General features: G+C 47.9%; 1 protein-coding gene across 6 annotated transcripts in view; it reads left to right on the top strand.

Moving 5' to 3' along the window:
• Positions 1-21,941, top strand: part of TGFBR3 (transforming growth factor beta receptor 3) — a 182,393-nt gene that overhangs the window by 152,732 nt on the left and 7,720 nt on the right. The window contains exons 13-17 of one of the 6 annotated variants that reach the window (XM_064488703.1): positions 3,216-3,515; positions 6,101-6,221; positions 13,532-13,567; positions 16,425-16,532; positions 20,691-21,546. In XM_064488703.1, coding sequence (XP_064344773.1) covers positions 3,216-3,515; positions 6,101-6,221; positions 13,532-13,567; positions 16,425-16,532; positions 20,691-20,869 — 744 coding nt within the window. In that variant the 3' untranslated portion in view covers positions 20,870-21,546. The other 5 variants (XM_064488702.1, XM_064488708.1, XM_064488707.1 and 2 more) reach the window with 5 other exon arrangements.

Genomic DNA, 21,941 nt, shown 5'->3' with positions numbered 1-21,941 from the left:
CCACGTGTGCGGTTGGTCAGTGACTCCCTGTTGTGCTGTGGGTTTTAGGGGCGCTGCTTAATTGCAGTTTGTTCTTTCCCAGATGTGTGCCTGGCTTTGCCAATTTATGGCTCTGCTGACTTATGCTGACCGGTGGCAATCTTCCTCATGCATCCTGCCCTGAGTGCTTAGCTTTCTTCCCCCATTCCCCCAGTGCTGGCTTACTTGAAATACATTTTCTTTTTCACTCTTATTTTCCCATTTATGTATCATCTATGTTGTTCATAATTCAGTTTAATCAAAGACATTGTCAAGTGATGCACACACACAAAATGAACCAAATCTTTTTGCTGCCATTTTGAGTATCAAGTACATTGAGGAGAATTTGGGGAGGGGGGAAATGTTCTTAACTGTTTTATTTTAAACTTGTTTAAACCACCTAAAATATGAGATAGAATCTGTAAATATTTTGCTAAATAGGAGAGCAGCCATGTTGGCCTCCACTACAGTTAAGAGATTTTTTTTATTTGGGGAAAGTAAGTAAAACTTACTGAATCATTGGCTTCGTCTAAAGAACTGTTTCCAGATTTCTTCTGCTGGCCGTTCTCATCGCTTCCCCTCCCAGAATCTTCTCTTCCTTCTAGAGCGCGGGCTCCTCCTTTCATCCAAGACACTGTCCGTTTTGCCCCCTGGTCTTTGGTCGTCTCTGGGGGACGGCTGGTCACACACTGGGCTGCTTTCCTTTTAGTTCATTTGTCTTGGGGAATTAAAAAAAAAACCACCCCCAGTTTAAATCTAGAATAGTACTGCTACTAGCTGGCGCTGATTAACCAGCAGGGAACTGTGTTGTCTGCGTGTGATTCTGACTTTACAGATGGTCACAGTCACTGCATCTGGGAAGTGTTGGTGCCCTCATTCTGCGGGTGAAGAAACTGAGGCTCAGTGTTCACCGCGTGTGGGCAGCAGTCCCTAGTTCCCCCCCCTACTCCGTCCCTGGTTCCCCCATCCCTAGTCCCCCCCCCCGGTCCCTAGTTCCCCCCCTTCCCCAGTTCCCCCCTGGTCCCTAGTTCCCCCCACTCCCTAGTTCCCCCCGGTCCCTAGTTCCCCCCACTTCCCTAGTTCCCCCTGGTCCCTAGTTCCCCCCAGTCCCTAGTTTCCCCCACTAGTTCCCCCCACTCCCTAGTTACCCCACCCCCCGTCCCTAGTCCCCCCCCCGTCCCCCCATCCCTAGTTCCCCCTGGTCCCTAGTTCCCCCCACTCCCTAGTTCCCCCCGCTGGACTCCCCCCACAGCCTGCAGTCCAGCCGCTGCTTGCTTCCAGTCCAGGGCACAGTGAGAGATTTGCTGGCAGTATTTCTTCCTCCTGAACACCTTTTTGGGACCCTTACGCATTCTGTCATTGCGTGCTTTCTTTGACATTAGAGAGAAGGTTTTCATTTCTTCTGTCACACATTTTTGCATTGTGGGTTCTGAGTTCACATTAAAGGGTGCTTTTTTTAAATTGAAGCAGTCACTTTACAGCGTTGGGTCAGTTTCTGGTGCGCAGCATAATAGTTCAGTCGTACATGAGCACATATGTTCATTTTCAGACTCTTTTTCATCATAAGTTACTACAAAGTATTGAATACAGCTCCATGTGCCGTACAGCATAAACTCGTTGTTTATAAAGGACGCTGTCTAATAAATAAGATATTTGCCATTTTTTCAAGATAAAATGTCGAATTTTTCAGAAACACTATAAAAATGATGAAGCGTGACTATTTACAGACTACCTAATACTGCTTCCTGGAAAGACTTCTTACGAGTTCTCAGCCGCACCCTGAGCTGGCTGAACTGACCCTGTGGCCACAGTGAACCAGTGAAGGGGAAACGGACTTGGGATCAGAAGACCTGGCTCAAGCCTTGGTTTCACCCAACGTTTGCTAGATGTGATTTTGAACAAGTCATCTATCCTGTATGTTCCGTTTTCCCTCCCTTTATAAAATGAAGATGAAAATATTTATCTTACAAGATTGTTCTGAGAGATTAAGCTTTAAGGCACAACAGAATGACATTATCATAATCATCTTCACTGTTGAGTGTCTTGTAGGTAACCACATAGAAATCTTTCAAAACAGTGCCGGGGACTAAAAGCCCCAGGCAATGTCGGGGATTTCCCCCGGGTATCTCAGAATGGAAAGTGTGTTTGTATCTTCATGCCTCTTGAAGGGATTCTTGGGCTATTGGCCTGTGGTTAAGGACCAACCTTACTTCTAAAGTGTTTATTTGGATCCTTGGTTTAGTCAAGGAACGAGGCGGTAGAGGGGAGAGGCAGTACACACAGGGATCCATGTGTCGCCAAATGGAGAGTCTAGTCTGTTCGGGGATTCTAGCTGAGTTAGGACAGTTGAGATTTGAATTCTGTTTACACTGGGCCAAACACTACTTCCTGTTTCTAAAGAAAAGAGCCTTAACAAGGTTTGGACATGGCCCATATAAATGTTTTGTAAGAGGGAAGTGTAAATGAGTCGGAAACGTTTCCAGATTAGATTTCCCTTAAAATACCCTTGGGCTTGAAGAGTGAAGGGAGAGTTCTTGGCAAGGTCTGGTTTGGACCTTTGAGAAGCTGGGACACTTTGCCAGGCCGGTGATCGCCACCAGATTGTCCCTGACATCCAGCCCCAGAGGCCAGCTCTGCCTGCTCATCGCGAAGCAGGACTTCAGATGAATCTGCAGTTTCACTGCAATGTTTTAGGCTCACCCTGATTTGCTGCAGTTTAGACGTTTGGTCTTCCCTGCCTGGTTTAAATAGATTCTACCTCTGTTCTTTGTTTTTTGAGTAATTTTTTAAAAGCACTTGCCTTATAAGTGATACACTGATATGACATTAGGCGCTTTGGCGGCTGGTGTGTTGTTTATTTTGGAGAATCTACTTCAGGTACATGATGTACTTTTGTTTAATTTCCCAGAGGACTTATGGGACGTTGAAGAGACTTGTTCATCTTGTGCTAGAATCTTCCAGGCTGGCACTGTAACTAAATAACTCACTGTTATCATCCATATCAAGTTTAAATGGAAAACAACTCTTTCTCCAATGAGTGTTGTTACTTTTGTAATTAGAAAGAAGACTGTATATGTGTGTCACCAAAATACAGTGATGTCTCTCATCAGCAGGGCCGTGTTGGTATGTGACCCAGTGCCTGGAGTGACAGTGAGACGCTAACTTGTGTCTGAATTGACCTCTCTGTTCTGCTGTAGGTGTCTGTGACTAAGGCTGACCAAGAACTGGGATTCGCCATCCAGACGTGCTTTATCTCTCCATATTCGAACCCCGATAGGATGTCTGATTACACTATCATTGAGAACATCTGTCCTAAAGATGAATCCGTGAAATTCTACAATCCCAAGAGAGTGCACTTTCCTATCCCGCATGCCGAGATAGACAAGAAGCGCTTCAGCTTTGTGTTTAAGTCCGTCTTCAACACCTCGCTGCTCTTCCTGCAGTGTGAGCTGACGCTGTGCACCAAGAAGGAAAAGGACCCGCAGAGGTTACCTAAGGTGAGCGGGCCTTCCTCCGTTTGTAGGCGAGGCAGCGACCTCCTGGAGAACGCGAATCACAAGTTGTTGCAGGTTGAGGTTTCTGGTTTGGGAACTGCCTCAACTGAAGTAATAAAGTTCGTGTTAGCAGGGACTGTGAGTTTTATGGAGTTGTAGAGAATAAATCCTGACAGTATAATTTTTTTCCATGCACGCTACTCAGTAGTATCTTACGAGGGATAAATCAGGACTGTTTTCCACTGAAGGAGAGTCTGGCTTTATCTTTGCTGTTCGATGGTGAGCAGTGCCAAGTGTGCAGAGAGCTGCGGGGTGAGCTGCGGGTGAGGATTAATTTCTCCAGGTCCCGCTGAGAGTTGTTTTGCAGTTGTTTTCTGACCTTCTCTGGGTGAATTGTAAGGTTGACTTGTCTCATGAGGACTTCTAAGGGAAACTAACACGTATTCTAATTTTTCTTGGTTTCACATCAGTTCGTCGTGTTTGTCTCATGTCACTCCCCACGTTGAACCAGTACATTCTGTTGCCACAACAGAAATCAGAGTCCTTTGACCTTGCTGGCGCGGCTCCGGTAGGGGGACCTGCAGGGCTGATGACCTCATTAGTCTGGCCTCGTCCACAAAGGGCATCTTCTGCCAGAGTTGTTTCTGGCATCTGCCATGATCATGTGTAACTTCGTGTGTGCGTTTGTGTTCAGGTATCTCACGCAGTGCGAGCTGACTGCTCGCCCTGTAGGCACACGCCAGTCCATGTCTGAGAGTCTGGTCATTGAGCCACGTCGTTAATAAGACTGTATGGCTGCGACTCTCTCCCTGATACATGGGTTGTAAGGGATGAGTGTGGAGGTGGAAGGAAAAATTGTATTATCGAATGGATGACTGTTGATCTGAATCCTTTGCACCATCACATTCCTCTGGGCATCCGCTTTTCAGTCGGGCCACAGGAACTTTTATAGTGCACACGGACACACAGTGAGTGGATCAGCCCTTAGGGAGCACGTGTGTGTGAGGGACGCAGAGTGGGTTCTGAATTAGCCTTTGGAAACGTCGGTGCCTGGGCCGCGTGGGCCTCCGCCTTCTGGGCCGCCGAGCTTGGGGTGGAGCCCACAGGGGCAGCGCGCCATGGGGGATGTCCCGCTGGGCAGTGGGGCCGGAGGGTGATGTTCAGCAGTGCGGGATGTAAAGGAGGAGGCCCGGCAGTTACCAGGGCTCTTACTGCTGGCTGCGGCCGTCACCCCCCGCCCCGTGAGCCTGGCCCGTGGCAGTCCAGCTTGATGGTGTTCACCTGTGAAAATTAGCCCTCATGCTTCCCTTTGACCGTTCAAAGGAGAGCTCTGAGTCCCAGAGGATGACATGCGATGTGACCCTAAACCTCAGTCACTATTTATACCCAAGGCAAGGCAGCGTGGAAAGAGCATGGGGCCAAGAAGGAGGGCCTGCAGCTTACTGACGGGACCTGTGGCAAGCCCCGGCCTCGCCGAAGCCGCGTGGCCTCGTCTGCATGGCTGGCGGGACAGCGCTGCTTCCCCTCTGGGCAGAGGAGCGCGTGAGATGCTGGACGCGATGACGGTCGGCCGTCACAGAGCTGTCACCGCTGCCCCTCTGTTTACTGCTTGTGGCTAACATTTCCACGTTTCTAGTGACTTCTATGTGCTTTCTGTGACAACGCTGCTGTTGAAACTGGGGCCGGAGAGCTCAGTGTTTTGCCCAGGGTCTTGCAGGGATTTTGTGGTAGGATCATAGACTCTTACTTGACTAAAGAACTAATAGGAAGGCAGGGAGGCTTTTCCTAAAATGCAGATCTTTTCAATAATGATTCATCTCCACAGAAAGTCCATTGTCCCCTTTACAAAAGGCCTACTGTAAAGACTTCTCTTGTTTGTTTGTTTGGGGGTTTTTGGCGGGGGCGGGAGGTCGGAGGTAAAGTTGTCATCTTAAAATGTACCTGGCGTTCATGTTACTCGGCATTCATATTTGAAAAAACAGATACGCTGGGCTTGGGCACCCTAGTTCTAAATTTGGAGCCTTAAAATAGCTAAACAGCTGACCTCCTGACCTCCGCACCCGGGCACGACCCCTCAGGACTTCATTTTGGGACATTAAAAGCAGATGACCCTGGAAGGCTTCATTCTGCATGCACCTCCACCAGGATTTAAAAAATCAAACACAGTCAACAACACGATTATATTTTTGGACAACAAATGTAAAACTCTGTCACCTTCATAATGCAATGCATGGAGTTTCCCACAGTCACAAATCACAAACGTGACCATTTATGCGAAGCCAGCTTGGTGAAGGGCCAACAGTCGTCATATAGTTTCTTCATTCTTCAGACTAAATAACACTAAAACCTCCAGTTGTTTTGTGGGAAGCCATCCAGCGATATTTGCATCTCCCAGTGCAGCTGAGAATACACTGGGCCTGCTCTCATATCTCCCAGAGTATTTGTGGTTCTCTGAAAACCGCCCAACTCTCCTGTTTCCCGGGGTGAGCAGCTGTGAGCTGTGTGATTTGGGGCCACAGCACAGCTGTGCGGGTCGGGCTGCTGCCGGCCCTCCGAGTGACCCCGACTGCTTTGCTCTGCCTCTGCAGTGTGTGCTCCCCGATGAAGCCTGCACCTCGCTGGACGCCTCGATGATCTGGGCCATGATGCAGAATAAGAAGACGTTCACCAAGCCCCTGGCTGTGATCCACCATGAAGTACAATTTAAAGGTGCGTTTGGGGGAGGCTTGGCCAGAGAAGAGGGGTGTGAGGGCTGCTCGTGAAGAAGCTCTGATTCTGTAAATCAAAGTCTGGTTTTATTCAAAAGATAAATTAATGGCCAATTAGTCACTTTAGAAAAGGATTCTTTGCCCAAGGAATCTTTTATTTAGTTGGTTCTCCCGATACCCTGCGGTCAATGACACATTTGCGAATGATTTCCTCTTTAAATGTTAGATCAGAATCTAAGGTGTCCCTGTCACAGTGTTGCTCTCCCTTGCATGCAGACCTGCTTCCTCCAGCAGGTAAGAGAGGGTTAGCGTTCCTCCCGGCCTCTGGGGTGGCACACAGTCCACAGCCCATCTTTCCGTGATCTGCCGCTAACAGTTGTGCGGGCTGCAGGCTGTCACAATACCTTGTCAAGATCGCAGATGCCTTTGGGGAGGGTGTTGGCACGTGAACGTCATCTGTCTTAGGTGTCACAGCAGAGAGAAGGTGAGAACCACTGTCCAAACGTACTTTCATAATTCAGCGCTCAGGGTTCTGCGCATGGCCCTGAGCTTCCCAGGCTGGCCGCTGTGGGACTCTGGGGCTCTCCCCCCACGACCTTGGGTTTCATTCCTTTACCTGGAAAAGAAGGCTTGGACCAGATGACTCCCAGAGGCCCTTTCAGCTGTAACACTCAGTTACACTGCGTGAAGCAAAACAATTTTTCATTCATTTCCCAGCCACCCTGAAGTAGGTGTGAAATGTACGTAGTAGATGTTTATTGGTTCCTCAGCAAAGTTCTTGTTGTTGTTGTTGTTGTTTGTTTTACTTTATTAGTTGGTTTCAACCATTTGAAACAGTTATAACAGTCGCAGTCTTTCTGGAAGTGCATTGCCCGAATAGTTTCTTGTTTATTGGGTCCAGGGGAAATAAATAAGAATAAATTAATTATGTTGCAAAGTGTATCACAACTGGGCAACAGCTGGCCTGCTCTGTGCTGTGAAAGCGGCGTAGCAGTGGCGGCAGCCACCCCAGGCTCCATCTGCCCCTCTCGCCTGCTCTGAGAGGAGTCCTTCTGCGGGCCGTCGGAGGCAGCGGCTTGCTTCTCCCTACGCCAGACGATGAGTAGGCACTAATACTGCGGCAGTGTGACTTCCGGTAATTCATTCGTTCTTCTTTTAAGTCTGGTGGTATTTTTCTAAGTAATTCCTCTTGTAAATTAGGTCATTACTTTTATTTAAACTTAGTGTGTAATTAACCTGAAAGTTCAATGTTTTCTTCACATAAAAGTGCAAGAGGAAAGTTTTACCAAATATCAAAGTAGTTGCATGAGATTTGCTAATTGAGACTAGATTTGAGGGGAGAAGCACGTGGTGAGGAAAGTTTATTGCTCAGGGTTGGTGAACAGATTGAGAAGGTTAGGCTGTGGGCCGGCTTCCCTGGGGCCGTATGCAGATGTGCTTCCTAACTTCAGGCTGAATGGGCTGGGCTTTCCGGCAGGTTTTGGCTTCATGAGCGTCTCCTCTCACCTCTGATGCTTGTTTTCCTTTGACTCTAAGAGCTTTCTCCTCAGCGCGGGCCCCTGGAGTCTGCCTTTCCCTCTGCCTCACAGTGAACTGAAATAATCACGTATAAAGGGAATGTGGCTGTTTGATAGCATTGGTTTATTTGGCAAACAACGGGGCCGTGAATGTTCCTCCTGCCGGACAGCCCTGCATGTCACTGCGGCAAGACGCAGACACCGTCCCGTCTCTGGCAGAGGGCAGATGGGTCTCTCCCTGGGAATAACTTCTTGGGTAGAAATCTCCCGGCCAGTGGGATGGTTTACGGCGCTCTTACCACCCCGGAGCCCCGGGAGACCCCGCCGCGGTTCGGCTCTCCCAGCCCATTTGCTCCACCTAACTTCCCAGCACTTGGGTTTTCTGGGGCAGCAGGTAGAGCTCTGGCTTCAGCTTCACACCAGCCCGAGCGCTGCTCTGCGGCTGCCACTGCTGAGAGCGCGGGGACATCGCAGGTGGGGTCTCTTCCCTCTGTGGACAGGGAGTCGGCCACCAAGAGCAGGTAAACAGCTCCGAGTCCGTCCTCCACGCCACTGTTCTTAACGGAGCTTTGATGAGCCTTGCAGCCCCCCTTTGCACCTGTGGTCCCTCAGTCCCTGGGGACCGGCAGCATTAGGGTCGTTTTGCTGCTGAGACTTTTGATGAAAGGTGACAACGCTGATGCGTTGCTGGTCCAGTGTTCACTGAGGTACCCAGCTCCAGGCACTGTGCTGAAGGCTTTACGTGGACGATGGTTTGTAATCCACAGCGCCTCCTATGAGGCAGGTACAGTATGGAGCAAGGGCAAGTAACCTGGCCAAGGTCACACCACGTGTGAATGCGTGATGGGTCTAGGGTTCAAATCCAGGCTCTGCGATCCAGACCCCGTGCCTTATCCTGGCAGAGGGTGCTTCTGGCTTATAATACAACTGCAAGCAACGTGAGCATCTGCCTCTTCACACGCCGTTTCTGCCCCCATCCCCGTCCACGCCCTGTCACGTTAGTTTGCACGGTAGCACCCAGATACTCTAATGATTATGAACTGAAAAGAAGATGAAGAACTGTAGGAAAAGTGTCTGTTTCCCCAAAGGATTAAGATGTTGGGAAACATGTAAACTATTAGAGAGAGCATTAAAGTATAGGAGAAGCTCTGAGATGTTGAATTGTAGCTCACAGAAAAAGCCCAGGAAACAGGAATAGTTCGTACACATTACGGTTTATGGCAAAACGATTAAAATAGTTGAGGCGGTGCCATCCTGCCACATTTTGTGAAATATTTTGAAGTATAGGCGTGTTAGTGCTGTTTGCTTTGGATGCCATGACCACTTTTTATAGCATTTGAGAATACTTGGGCTTACATAATAAAAATCATTACACCACGTCAGCGATTTTTTTTTTAATAGTAAAAGGGAAAAGTAATCATTTCTCTGAAATTTAGGGCATATATTTAAAAAATGGGCACAAAAGAACATCTTCAAATTTGCCATGATTTATACACAATATGTAATTCTTAGCAAGTTACATGTTTAAAATACCGAATTTTCTTCATATTTCCACCACATAACTTTTTTAAAAGTGTAAGTGCGCTCAGGACAGCACCTGGCATATCATGGGCACTCAGTAAATGTTAATTTCCTTTCCTTCCTCTTAACGTCTCAGCCAAGCTGCGTTTTTTTGTGAGGATTAGAGGGGAGTGGAAGGGAAAGTTGTGAACGTCAGTTGGAAATTAATCCAAGATAGGCGTTACTTTTTGGAACACATTTGATTTTTCCAGAACAAAAATACTCTAAGGCACTGGCCAGGTTTTGTCCTCAGGATGAGGCAGAGATGAGGGGAAGCTGAGTAGAAAGATGGTGGAAATGCTTAATTAACTGACCAAGACATTCAGCCTCTACCCGGGGAGGGGGAGGTATCATAGGAAATTGTTTTATTCGATGTGCTTCATGTTTTGAAAAGTTTTCACTTTTGAAAATTTCAAATATAAACCCAGATGGAATAGTCGAATCAACTCCCACAAACCCTTCACCTGGTGGCAACAGTCACCAGCCCACAGCCAGTCTTGTTTTATCACTTCTTGCCCCTGGACTGTTTTGAAGGAAACCCAGACATTTCATTTTATCAATGGCTATTTCCCATATGCACCTCCAAAAATTGAGATCTGTCAAAAGATCTCACGTAGGGAACCCCGAGCCAAGTCATTCAGGAAGACTGCTCTGCAAGCTGCTGGAGGCTGAGTTGTAGGTATGCATGCAGTCATAAGATATACATGATATTTATGGTTATTTATTCCAAAAAAGTGTTCATTGAATGCCTACTATGTGCTTGGCATACAGGAAACAAATCTTCCTGTCTCTGAGGCATTAACAATCTAATGCGGCTTCACAGCCTCGGCACCACGAGTGTCTTGGGCGGGTAGCTCTGCCGCGGAGGTCTGTCCCGTGAATGGTAGGGTGTTGAGCAGCACTCCCTCCTCTACCCGCTAGACGCCCGTAGCAGACCCTTCCACCACCAGCTGTCACAATCAAAAATGTCTCCAGCCATTTCCAAACATCCTCTGAGGGAGGAGGGTGGGCAAAAATTGCCCCAAGGTGAGAACCCCTGGTCTAGCAGAAGGATGTAGGTAAGTGAACAGACAATTGCAATGAATGCCATCAAGACTGAAGGAACCCAGGGAAGAGATTCATGTTCAGTGCAGTAAAGTTATTGAAAACGGTATCTTAAATCCCCTGCCTGAGCTTTTTCATCTCCCCACCCTTCCCTCTTTGCCAGATACCAAGAGGTGTGGGTGCCAGTTAGACCCCTCGTTTCCCTGTGGGCCTGCCCGGTCTTTGTCGTGTTCAGGAGAGCTGAACGGAAAGCCGGAGGCCAGAAGCTGCGGGCAGCCGCTCAGGCGCGACCCCGGAAATGCCCCTCTCATGAAAGCCATGCCTAGCAATCCCGAGGAGGGCAGCCCTGGCTCTCGTGGCAGGCCGAGGTCTGCTCGGAGTGCGGAAAATACCTGACGCACAACGTTGGTTGTAGCTTGTTCTTTCTGTAAAGGGGTCTTTGCGGTTAAAATTCTCTTTGCAGCAGTAGCTGGGATCCCTCTCTTGCAAACTTACCCTTAAACCAAAAGTAAATACTGTGAGGTCCACCCTCGTCCTTCGCCATGCCAGCTCGGTGACGGGGCTCTGGCGTGCTCCGACTGTCTCAGTTACACGCGGGCTGCTGGGGGTTCTGGAAGGAGCACGTTAGAGGAGAAAGTCCTGTACCTCGGTTCTGAGCTTGTGTTTGTCGTCATCCATGCACAGCAGCCCCGGAGGAGCCTCGCTCTGGGGACGTGAGCGGCAGCTGTGTCTGCTCAGCTCTCTTTGTGAGGAGGCCCTGTGTGGGGCGGGGCAAGAGGGTGAGGTCACAACGTAAATCCAGTAAGGATTTTAAAACAATGCCGTCCATCACACAGGCCTCGCTGTGAAACCTGCATTCTCCCAGGTGAGGTCTCCTTGGGGGAGAGTCTATTTAAGACCTCCTGGGGGTCCTGAGGGACAGAGTGTGACCACGGGTGGTTGACTGGATGCAACTCTTCCCAGGAGTGTGTGTGTTTCTCGCGTGACGGACGCTGCAGAGACCTTTACATGCCTTTGGGCTCAGCTCAGCGTATCAGACCATGACTTCTTGAAAACAGGAGAATTTTGTGGTTAGATACCCCTGCTTGATAGGACTTCTGGGAGTTTAAAATGAGCAAATGTGTAAGTGAAAGCTGGTTGTCGACTGTAAAACACTACACAAATGTACAAATGTCAGGCATCGCTGTTGTTGCCGTATTGCTGCCAGGAAGGCCGAGGGGGCCAGACTCCCAGGCAGCGGTCTCTTACGTGTGTTGTGTAGCTGGTGTGTGTTCTGCGTACTGAAATAGGCTTTCTTAAAGACACGCAATTGTTTTAATTTTCTTACTACTATTATTTACATATGCCTTTCACATATATCCTACCCCCAGGGCCATGGTGTCGCACAACTCCAGGGGGCGCCATGCAGCTGTGGTGGCTTTGATTTCTCCAGTAGCATTCCTTCCCCTGGAGCTAGACCATGACGCCTCATGCTGCAACCTGCTGAGATGGTCAATCCTGAGAATTTACAGTCCTAGCTAGCATCTTTATTTTTATCAATGCTGCCTGTTTTGGTCAACTTTTCACAGGTTCTTTGCTTCGTTACGTGTCCCGGCACAAGGCGTGTGCGCCTTCTTTACTGAAGGAAGTGGAGGTGAAAGGGGCACTAAACGCACCGTTGAGCTTTGAAGAGCAGGGCAGAGCCCATGCTGGGACCCAGCGCACTTCTTCTCAAGGGCCAGGTGGTGGATGCTCTCAGTTCGCGGCTCGTGGAGCCCCTGCGTTGGCTGCGGCAGCAGGGGAGCAGCCGTGGACAGTATGCGCCTGAGTGAGCCTGGTTATGTCCAAGTGGAACCTTATTTAGGGAATAGATTTGAATTTTATATAATTTTCACATCTCATAAAATATTATTTTGATTTTTGTAATGACTTAAAGATATAAAACGAATCCTTAGTTCACTTGTGTAAGATTAAGCGGGGGCCGTGACGGCCCCCCCCCCCCCCCCCGCTCTGTGACACGTCTGTCTGCGTGCAGGTGGCTTCCTGGTCAGGTCTTCCCCGGCTGAGGACACTGGCTAGCTAGCCGTTCAGCCTGCTGGGCGGAGTCTGGAATCCTGGCTCAGCCCCTGCCCTGACGCCTTCCAGCCGTGGCCTTGGGCTGGTCACACGACTCCAGTCCCAGGCTGCTCGTTTGTGACAGAGTGACAAGAACTCTTTTCCTGCTCCCTCATGGGGCTGATTGAAACCTCAGCTGAGATCAGACTGCGCAGCGCTTTCTGAGCAGGAAAGCACTAACTATACAGAGATGTCAAAGCACACACGCGCCTTCACACAGTCTTACTCCAACTTTCCTCTCTTGCCTCCATTTTCAAAATGTCCACCAGCGTTTCTAGCCATCCCTCAGCCAGCAAGTCTGGTAGGGCTGTTCCAAGCCCGGCTGAGCCCTGAGGACACACAGATGAGTAAGAACTAGTCTCTGCCCTCATGAACTACGGGGAGCCCAGCGCGGGTGAAGCGGCCCGTTAGGAGGAGGCTGCGGAGCTGGGCGGACCAGGGAGGCAGAACTCGGTGTGCCATGCTGGAGAGTTTGGACTTTTTCCCTGTAAATGAAGAGAAGTCACTGAGTGGTTTAATCAGGGCAGAAGCATCATCGGCTCTGGGCTCTGGAAGTGTCGCTCACCCCCGTGACCCGTACAGGGAGAGAAATATTTGGGGAGGGCAGTAGTGGAGACAAGGAGACCCGTTAGAACAGTTCGTGCAGGTGCGCGATGGGGAGGAGCTGCACTGTGGGATGGATGGAAGGATGAAGATGCTTTTACACTTTCGTACATTAAGTTAAAAGACTTTTTTGAAAGTGGAGTAATACTGAATACAATGGAGAAATACGGTATTCACAGCTATTGGATCCTTCTGTAAATAGACGTAAAGGTGCTCACACACATGAATTATCAGACTCAAATTCCTTAAGTTTAGGAGTTTGCCTTCAATTTTCCTTCAAATTGAAGAAACTGGACAGTTGGTCATAAACATGAGTACAGCGCTTAACGTTTCTGAGTAATCTGCGTCTCTAAAGCGGGTAACTGACGGAGCTCTCGCAAAGTAAGTGTCAGCAGACAGGAGACGGTCAGCCTCTGCGGAGGGTCTGACGACCTTTTGCTTAGAATTCGGTCTGTAGAATGCATCGTGATTTATGTTTTTGTTTCAGAAACAGGTCCAAGCGTTAAGGAACCGAATCCAATTTCTCCACGTAAGTCTTTATTGCAACTGTTTCGAAATAAAGCCTCCTGGGCTTTTATAAGAATGAGTTGGTTATGGAACATTTGCCAGACTTTGAGTTTTGATAAGGAGACTTCTGCTCTCATTCTCCCTCACCCCTTTTTTCTCATACTTTCTTTTTCCTTTCCTCTGTCCTGCCTTCATTCTCCTTTTTTTTTTCTTTGCTTTTCTGTTCTTTCTTTCTTTTATTGAAGTATAGTTGATTTACATTGTGTTAGTTTTAGGTGTACAGCAAAGTGATTCAATTATACACATATGCATATATTCTTTTTCAGAATCTTTTCTGTTACAGGTTGTTACAAGATATTAAATGTAGTTCCCTGAGCTATAAAGTAGGTCCTTGTTGTTTATCTGTTGTATATGTAGTAGTTTACAGTGTATATATGTTAATCCCAAACTCCCAATTTATCCCTCCCCACCACCCATTTCCCCTTTGGTAAGTTTGCTTTCTATGTCTATGAGTCTGTTTCTGGTTTGTAATAAGTTCATTTGTATCATTTTTTTTAGATTCCATATGTAAGTTTTATCATATGATGTTTGTCTTTCTCTATGACTTACTTCACTTCATATGATCATCTCTAGGTCCATCCATGTTGTTGCAGATGACAGTATTTCATTGTTTTTGTGGCTGAGTAATATTCCACTGTATATATACCACATCTTCTTTTTCCCATTCTCCCTTCTTTTTCCCTAACTTTGCCATTTTAAAATATGAATTTAGTGACCCATTGGTGTGTATATGATCTTAATGGGAAGGGAGTAACTTTCTTAGTTTTAGAGAGAGATGTTGCATACTTACATTGCTTGTGATCTGAAGGCATTAGCATGCAGCTGTGAGAGCGGCTTGCCTTATGTGTCAGCAGTATCTGCCTGCTCAGAGGAGTTAGTGCTGAAGGAGCTAGTTGCTGTACCTTTAAGACAAGCTCTGGGCCCAGGATGTTGGGAGACGGTTTGTAAGAAAAAGAGAAGGAGACCGGCTGCTACAAAGCAACGCGTTGGGAATCCTCTGGGCCCACTTCATTGCTTGGTACAGAAGAAAGCTCACCCCAGAAGTACTGAGGTGGCTCCCCAGGGCCACGACGGGCACCGAGGCTGCACCCAGAGCACTTCCAGTACTGTTGCCGTGTGAGGAGTCTGTGCTTTTTCCTTTCCTCGACTTTCCAGACTAGCCTCCACGGCTGGGCCCATGGCATACACACAGCAGTCGGTCCGGAGGGTCCTTCGTGCCAAGGGCTGTGTGAACTGCCCTAGTAGGGGTGTTGCTTTAACGGTGTCCTGGAGCAGTGTCATGAACCCAGAGAGGGGCCCATACAGACACGCTCTCCCGTACCCACCTGGTCTGATTCTCACGAGTGACACCTCCGTCTTTAGAATTTTAGAATATTTCCACTACAGACTTTGAATCATGCCCCACGTTTGCATCTGGAGGCGCGACAGGATGAGCCATCTTCTCATCTGTGTCCTACAGATTAAATAAGGCTGGTGGCTTGCGCGGTCTTAACCCCGTGGAGTCCCTCCCGGCGCCTGCTCCTTCTAGGCGGTCCCCACCCCTTTTACAAGCTCCTTTTGTTTACTGCCCCCCACCTTCAGCCAGTGACATAGCGCTGTCCCATTTTTTAGAAGTTAAATGAACACCAAAGGGCCCATGACTGGAGGAGTGGGGACCAGAACTTGGGAACTTGGGTCCTTCAGAACCCTCTCCACCATGCCGTACCTCTCCTGAGCCCTGGCGAGGGGTGGGGCTGTCAAGGGTCACATTTGTCTGCAGGTGTATCTGTTGCAGTGACGCGAGTTGAAAGACAGTGTCTGAACTTACACCGAGCTTGGCCGGAGTCGCTGTCGGCAGGAGGGGAGCGCAGGAACAGCACGGACAGAGTCGGGAGACCCCACAGCTGCAGTTTATACCACAAAGGGAGGCCTTAGAAATTTTACTCCACCGAAAACGTCTCTCCCTTGGACACTGATTTTTACTTTTTATAAATGATTCTCTTAAAGGAAGAGGGTAGTTCTCTTAAATGAAAGGAAATATTCTATTTCTGTGGCCTGGAATTAATTTCAAATATAAAAATCTTTGCCAAACGGAGGAACAATTGGTTCTATTTATGTTTTGCTGACCATAAAACTGACATCACTCTCCACTAAGAAGCATTTCTGTTCCCCTCGTAGGAAAGATCATGGTTGGAAAAGTGTGGAAAAGTATGTTGTGTTAAATGGCACAGCAGATTGTTGAGAAGGAGGGCTTGATGTGAGGGGGGCAGGGACACGGCGCCCACGGGGCACTTTATCCTTGCTCTGTTTTCTCTTTCTCGCCACCTTTCTCCTCATTACCTTTCTTGCTTGTACATGTTCATGAAAGCACGTTTGTGTTTGAAGTATGTTTTGTATGTGGTGTCTCATTGTTGGAAGCATCCAGTGAATGAGAAGCAATAAGTCAGATTTTGATCATGGAAGTACACCCTGTTTTCCCAAGCGCCTTCGTCTTTGAATTTTCAAGCCACTTTATCATTCACATAGTAGGTCCTCAGATGGAGACAATGAGCCACAGACTTAGGGTCTCACAGAGTTGACAAATCTGATATTTTAGTAAGTTTTTTGCTCAAATAAGTTGCAAGCAGAGGATATCTTGGAAATCCGAGAATTTCACTTTTCTTTTGAGAAAATATTTGCAAGTTACAAGCACAGCGTGTGTGGGTGGAGCCCCCCTCATCTTAGCCTCGGGTTTCATTCGTCATTGCTCAGCCTGTCTGACGACACTTGTGAAACGTTATAAAACTGCAGCATACGACGCAGACTAATTCAGAGCATGCACTGGTTTCTCTTCATTTTAGCGATTTTCCACGGCCTGGACACCCTAACCGTGATGGGCATTGCGTTCGCGGCCTTTGTGATCGGAGCGCTGCTGACGGGGGCCTTGTGGTGCATCTATTCTCACACAGGTCAGTGGGACTGCTGAGTGCCGGCTGGCACAGCCCACGTGCCTGCCACGCTGTGGGCGCCCGGGGTTTCGCTCGTGGGTGGCTGGGCGTGTTAACGAGCGAGAAGAGGAACGTTCATTCCCACTGCTTTCACGTTTACGTATTTGGCATAAATGGGTTTTGCAAAAATACAGTTTGCTTTAAGCAGATTTAGAAAAGGGATGTTTAAACTATTTATGTTAATTGCAACTGAGATGTTGCTGAAGTTTAGCTTCAAATAAAGCTATTTTGTGGTTAGGGTTTGATTGAAGAAAGTTAATGTAAACAAACCGGAAACATAAACCGTTTCCCCAAAGCTGAAGACTTCAGAGCAGACGTATAAATGGGCAGGAAGTAAAAAAGGAAGCCAAGATTTTATTACCACATCTGCCAAGGTGCCGAGCACTGTCCACCAGAGGCCCCAGCCAATGGCTTAAACCGGAATTTCTCAACCTTACTTAAACCCATACCATGTCCTCTCTTATAAACATAAAATTCTCATGTCTTTCCAGAAAGTTATTTAAATTTGAAAATATATCTTCCTGAATTGTAAACAGATTAAAAAATGATGAAACAAAGCACTTTGTTTTCAAGTTACGCTCTTCTACACCTAAAAATTCTCATCTGCCTTTCTCCCTAACCCCTTCCCCTCGGTACCAAGGTTGAAACATTCTGGCCTGAACAGAGAGCCTGTTCTGACCCCAGCACGGAACGCAGGCCAGGCTGGGGCGTCTGTGGTGCAGGGGAAGAAACGCGCGGTCTGCCTTCTGCTGCTGCTTTCTTAGATTCCTTGCAATTACTGGACGGAAATCCATGCATTCTGAGGCCTGTCTAGCAAGCTAGTTGGTATTGTCTGTTCTTGGACGCTTGTGACCCTCAGTAAACTGCTGGTGTGATCAGTCAGAGGCTAGGAGCAGGCCCAGACTGTCTGCAATTTTGGAATTGTGTTGTTCTCCATTGAACCAACGCCTGCCACGATGTTTGGCCTGGCCTCGGCCTGTCCAGGGAGCCAGGCTGAAACACTGACTGCTTTAAAGGGAAGAGAAGCACTGAAGGGCATTTTGAGAAGTCACATCTTAATCCTTGTCAGACTCTTCACTCCAAATACTGCATTCTGAGTAAAATACTGAGTTATTTTAGATTATGGCAGGAGAGAGGAATGAACCCTGTGGTGCCGAGCACAAGGAGGTCACTCAACCCAAAGCAGAAGCTGAGGAGAGCTCAGGAGTGAGGCTTTGAGTCCTCAGCTGTTGTTCCCAGTCAGCAACCTTTGAGTAGAGGCCCGGTGACCCCTAAACAGCACAGGTTTGAGCTGTGTGGGGCCACTTACACATGGATGTTTTGCAGTAGTAAATGCTACAGCACCACACGGTCCGTGGTCGGCTGAATCCACGACGCAGAGGAGCCGTGGGTGCAGAGGGCTGGCTGTCAGTTACATGCAGGTTAACCCCGCATCGTTCAGGGTTAACTGTATATTTCATGTGCAAGAGGAACTAAGTCTCTTAGGTGTAATGACTCTGGGGACATACGCACGCCTGCAAATCAGCTTAGGACTGTCCTTTTTCATGGACAGCTCTACCAGCACCAGAAGGGACAGTGTTTAGCAGAGGAGCACCTTAGAGGAAGTAACTTTGTCACAGGAACTCTGACACATTCAAATCTCAGACTCACAGTTCTTTGCAATTTTTCCCAACCTCCTGCGTGGCCATGAGGTTCTAGGGCTGTTGACGGCTTATGCCGAATAATAGGAATGAACTTGAAAGTACTCCAAGAAGACTCTGTAGCCCTGAGGAATTTCTCCAGGGTGGTCACCGCAGACTTACCACGCCCCTGCTGAGCCGTGACCGGCCTTGGTCACAGAGCTGCACCCTCCAACCCTGAAGGCTACCCTCAGGCCAGCAGGGCCCGGAAGCCAGGTGGAGGCAGAAGAGGGCAATCAAACAGCACTTGCTCCTGGAACACGCCCCATGGAACTCCCTCCGGTAACCCCAGACTCTTGTCCGCAGCCAGGATCACAGCCTGGGGGAAAGCAAAGCCTGGTTTTATGGCACCTGCTGCTGCTCATTAAATTCCGAGGAGTGTTGTTACTGCTCCCTTCTCCCCCAAATCAGAGACTTAAGGAGTTTTTAAAGTTTTGTTAATACGGAAATAGATTTCTAAGTAGATTGAAAAAAAAAAACACACACACCCTTTCCTGTGATGGGTTCCAACAAGGTAAATTTTGCTGATTCAGAAGCTAAAAGCTAAAAACCACTGTCATTTGGGCTCCAAACCTGTTAGCATCACATATGATACAGCTTTAGATGGCTTATTAAAAGCTGTAGATTCTGGTTCATTTTAAAGATTGCTCATAAGGAATACCAGTGTCATGCAAGCAAGAAAAAGGCTCACATTGGGACCAAACGACAGTGTCCTATCCAGAAACCCCTCAGTGGCTTACCTGGGCCAGCTGGCAAGTCTCCATAAAAAGAGAGCACAGTGCAGCGGCGCTGTGGAGAGCGTCTGTGCAGACACTGACCCGGTCCATCCAGCTTCCACGTGATCGACGCTGTGGGAAGCAGACCCTGTACGACCTGTCTGGGGGTTCAGGCAGCACCTGCCTCTATGTCAAAAACAGCCCTTAACTTGGGCGCCTTCCCTTTGTGCTTCCCATTCCATCTGCAGCACCGAGGGCAGAGCCGAGCCACGAGGTTGAATTGCAGGTGTCTGCTCACACACCTAGACTGTCGGTTAGTCCAGAAAAGCTGGGGCCCCACCTTGTCGCGTGACAGCTTTGCGCACAGTAAGGGGTGCTTCCTTTAGGCCATATTCTCCTCGTTGGAAAAACTCCACTCCTGAAACTTACGTTGTCCACGAAGGTGGTGCAGAGAGGAGGGGCAGCCAGGTGGGGGTGGGCCCGGGTGGAGCCGTGGAAGCGCCACGATCCCGGGGCCTGGTTCAGGGCCCCCGACCTCCGGTCGGTCGTGAAGGTCCTGAAAGTCATAGGCCGTGAGTAGCATATGTACGTTTTCATTTGAGGAGAGGAGCAAAAGCATTTATTTTTATTTTTCAGTAAAACTTTGTAGCTTTATCACAACATGCACATAGTTGGAAGGCTGAAGTGGTTCTGCAGTACTTGTTCTGAGAAACGCGAGTGCCCTCCCGCCCACTCCCTTTTCTTACCCCCGAGAGCATCATTTTTGACTCTTGGCTGATTCTCTGGGACATTAACCTCTGAATAACCTGAATATATTGCTACCTCTTGACTTACCAGTTTTAAGCCTCTTCTGTCAGCCTCTCACTGTGGACAATGAAAATTTAATTCTCTTTCACCCTGTTCCCCAATTACACATTCATGCCCTCTTGTCTCCCCTATCCCCACCATCCTCTGCACAGAATTATACTGAAATTTTGGTTAGATCAGCATTTACTGTTTACACTATTATGACTCCTTAAATACCAACCACACTTTAGCCATGTGGTGTAATAGTAGTATTTCTCCGCGTGACTTTTAGTTTTTGCTAGAATCCGTAACTGTCTCTCCCCCCGCCCCCGCGTTACCTTGGTTTCCTGTGTACTTACCACTGACCCACCTGCTGGCTCTGCCATTGTCCCGGTCTCCTCTGCACATGTTCAGACATCAGGTGTTCTCCTGACTGTTTCCTTCAGGACTTTAGATGTGTCCCCTGTCTTTCTCCTTCCTGATTTAAAGGGAACATAAGAGGTGCATGTTCTCCACACCTTGCATGTCTGAAACTGTCCTCATTTTATACAAACACTTGGTAGATAGTTTGGCAAGGTATAGAATTTTAGGTTATAAATAATTTTTCTTCAGAATTTTGAAACCACCTCTCATTGCCTTTTAGCTCAGAAGATTGCTTTTGGGAAGTTCAGAGCTATTCAGATTCCTGACCTGTTCTTTTTCCCCCTTTCTGGAAGAAATTTTAAATGATGGTGCTTGAGTCAGGTGTGTTTCCATGCATCATGCTGGGCGTTCATTGAGCCCTCTCAGTCTAGAAACTCGTGTCCATCATTGTTGAAATTTTCTTAGAATTATTTATTTTTTTCTCACCCCTGATTTTATTTGAAAGCTGGACATTTTGAATGGTCCTCTAATTTTCCTTTTCTGTTTTCCACCTTTTTCCTTTCTTTATTTTCCAGGAGATGTATTCGTCTTTATCTTTCAGTTTCTTACTGCGTTTTTAATACTGCCTTCAAATTTTTTAATTCCAAGAAGTTTTTCCTATGAATTAAAAACATACATCCTACTCTTGTCTCATGGGTGCAGTATCTCTCTGAGAATGTTAATACAGAATTATTTAAGAACAGAGAAGGTCTGAGCTCGTGGTGGGACAGGCTGGTTGTGAGCTCTCCCCCAGCAACCTGGCTGGGCCTTTACTGGGGGACTCCTGATCCCACGTCTTTGGATCTTTCCTCTTGAGCTCATGAAGTTTCCTGTGAAGCAGGTTTTCCTCTGTCCTTCCTGGAGGCTGTAGGTCTGGCTGTCCGCACTCTGGGGGTCATATCCTTCAGCAGGTAGACGTTAGTGTGACCCTTCCCTGCCACCATGGTTCCCCACCTTCAGTCCTGCCAGGTGTTGGTTATTCCTGGAACCCTAGTTTCATCCTCTTTGGAGAGTCTTCGTCCCTGCACCGTGAGGTAAAGGAAGGGATTTTGAAAAATGTTAGCGCTTATATGGAAGTTCAGCCAATCCCACGGCCAACAGCCCCACATTCACCCTCTCTCCTGGGGGACCTGATGCCACCGTTTCCTGAGTTCTTAGGGCTTCCGTGTTACTACCTGGCTTTTTCTCAGCTTTTCCTACAGTTGGCTTAGGTACCTGTTCTCTTGAATCTGCTGAGTCAGTTTCTGCCTGCCCATTTCGTCACCAGCTTCCAGTACCGTAGTGCTGTCATCTTGCCTCCAGTCTGCTTCCTCCTTCTTTTACAGATCTGTAAATTGTCATTTTGGTAAGATTTTCTTCTAGGCCTATGAATTGGTTGTAATTTTGTACCAGTTAATGTCTCAAATCTTGATATCCTAATTGTAATTATTTCACAAGCTCACTCCTGTGAGAAGAGTGAACTAAACTACCTTTTGAGAAGGTTTTAATCACTTTTGATCAATTTCAAAAACTTTCCTCCCCATTCTCCAAGCCAAAAGACCTTCTACTTGCAGGCAAAACTGTGCAGAATGGGTGGGTTAGAAGTCATTATAATTGATCTTTACTTTACTTTACTTTAATTTGCCTTTGTGGTCCCTCAGCAGGATGCAAAATCTGACGATAGGAGGAGGAGAAAGAGGGAAAGCGTGGGAGGGAGGCCACCTTCTGCATGTCATCTGTACAACCCTCTGGCACCGGCTGTCATCAGAAATTGCATTCGAAGGTCCAGTTTCTACAACTGCTAATCG

This window comes from Camelus dromedarius, chromosome 9 (genome assembly GCF_036321535.1).
Source record: "Camelus dromedarius isolate mCamDro1 chromosome 9, mCamDro1.pat, whole genome shotgun sequence".
NCBI lineage: Eukaryota > Metazoa > Chordata > Mammalia > Artiodactyla > Camelidae > Camelus > Camelus dromedarius.
This window is presented reverse-complemented; position numbering and strand designations above follow the sequence as displayed.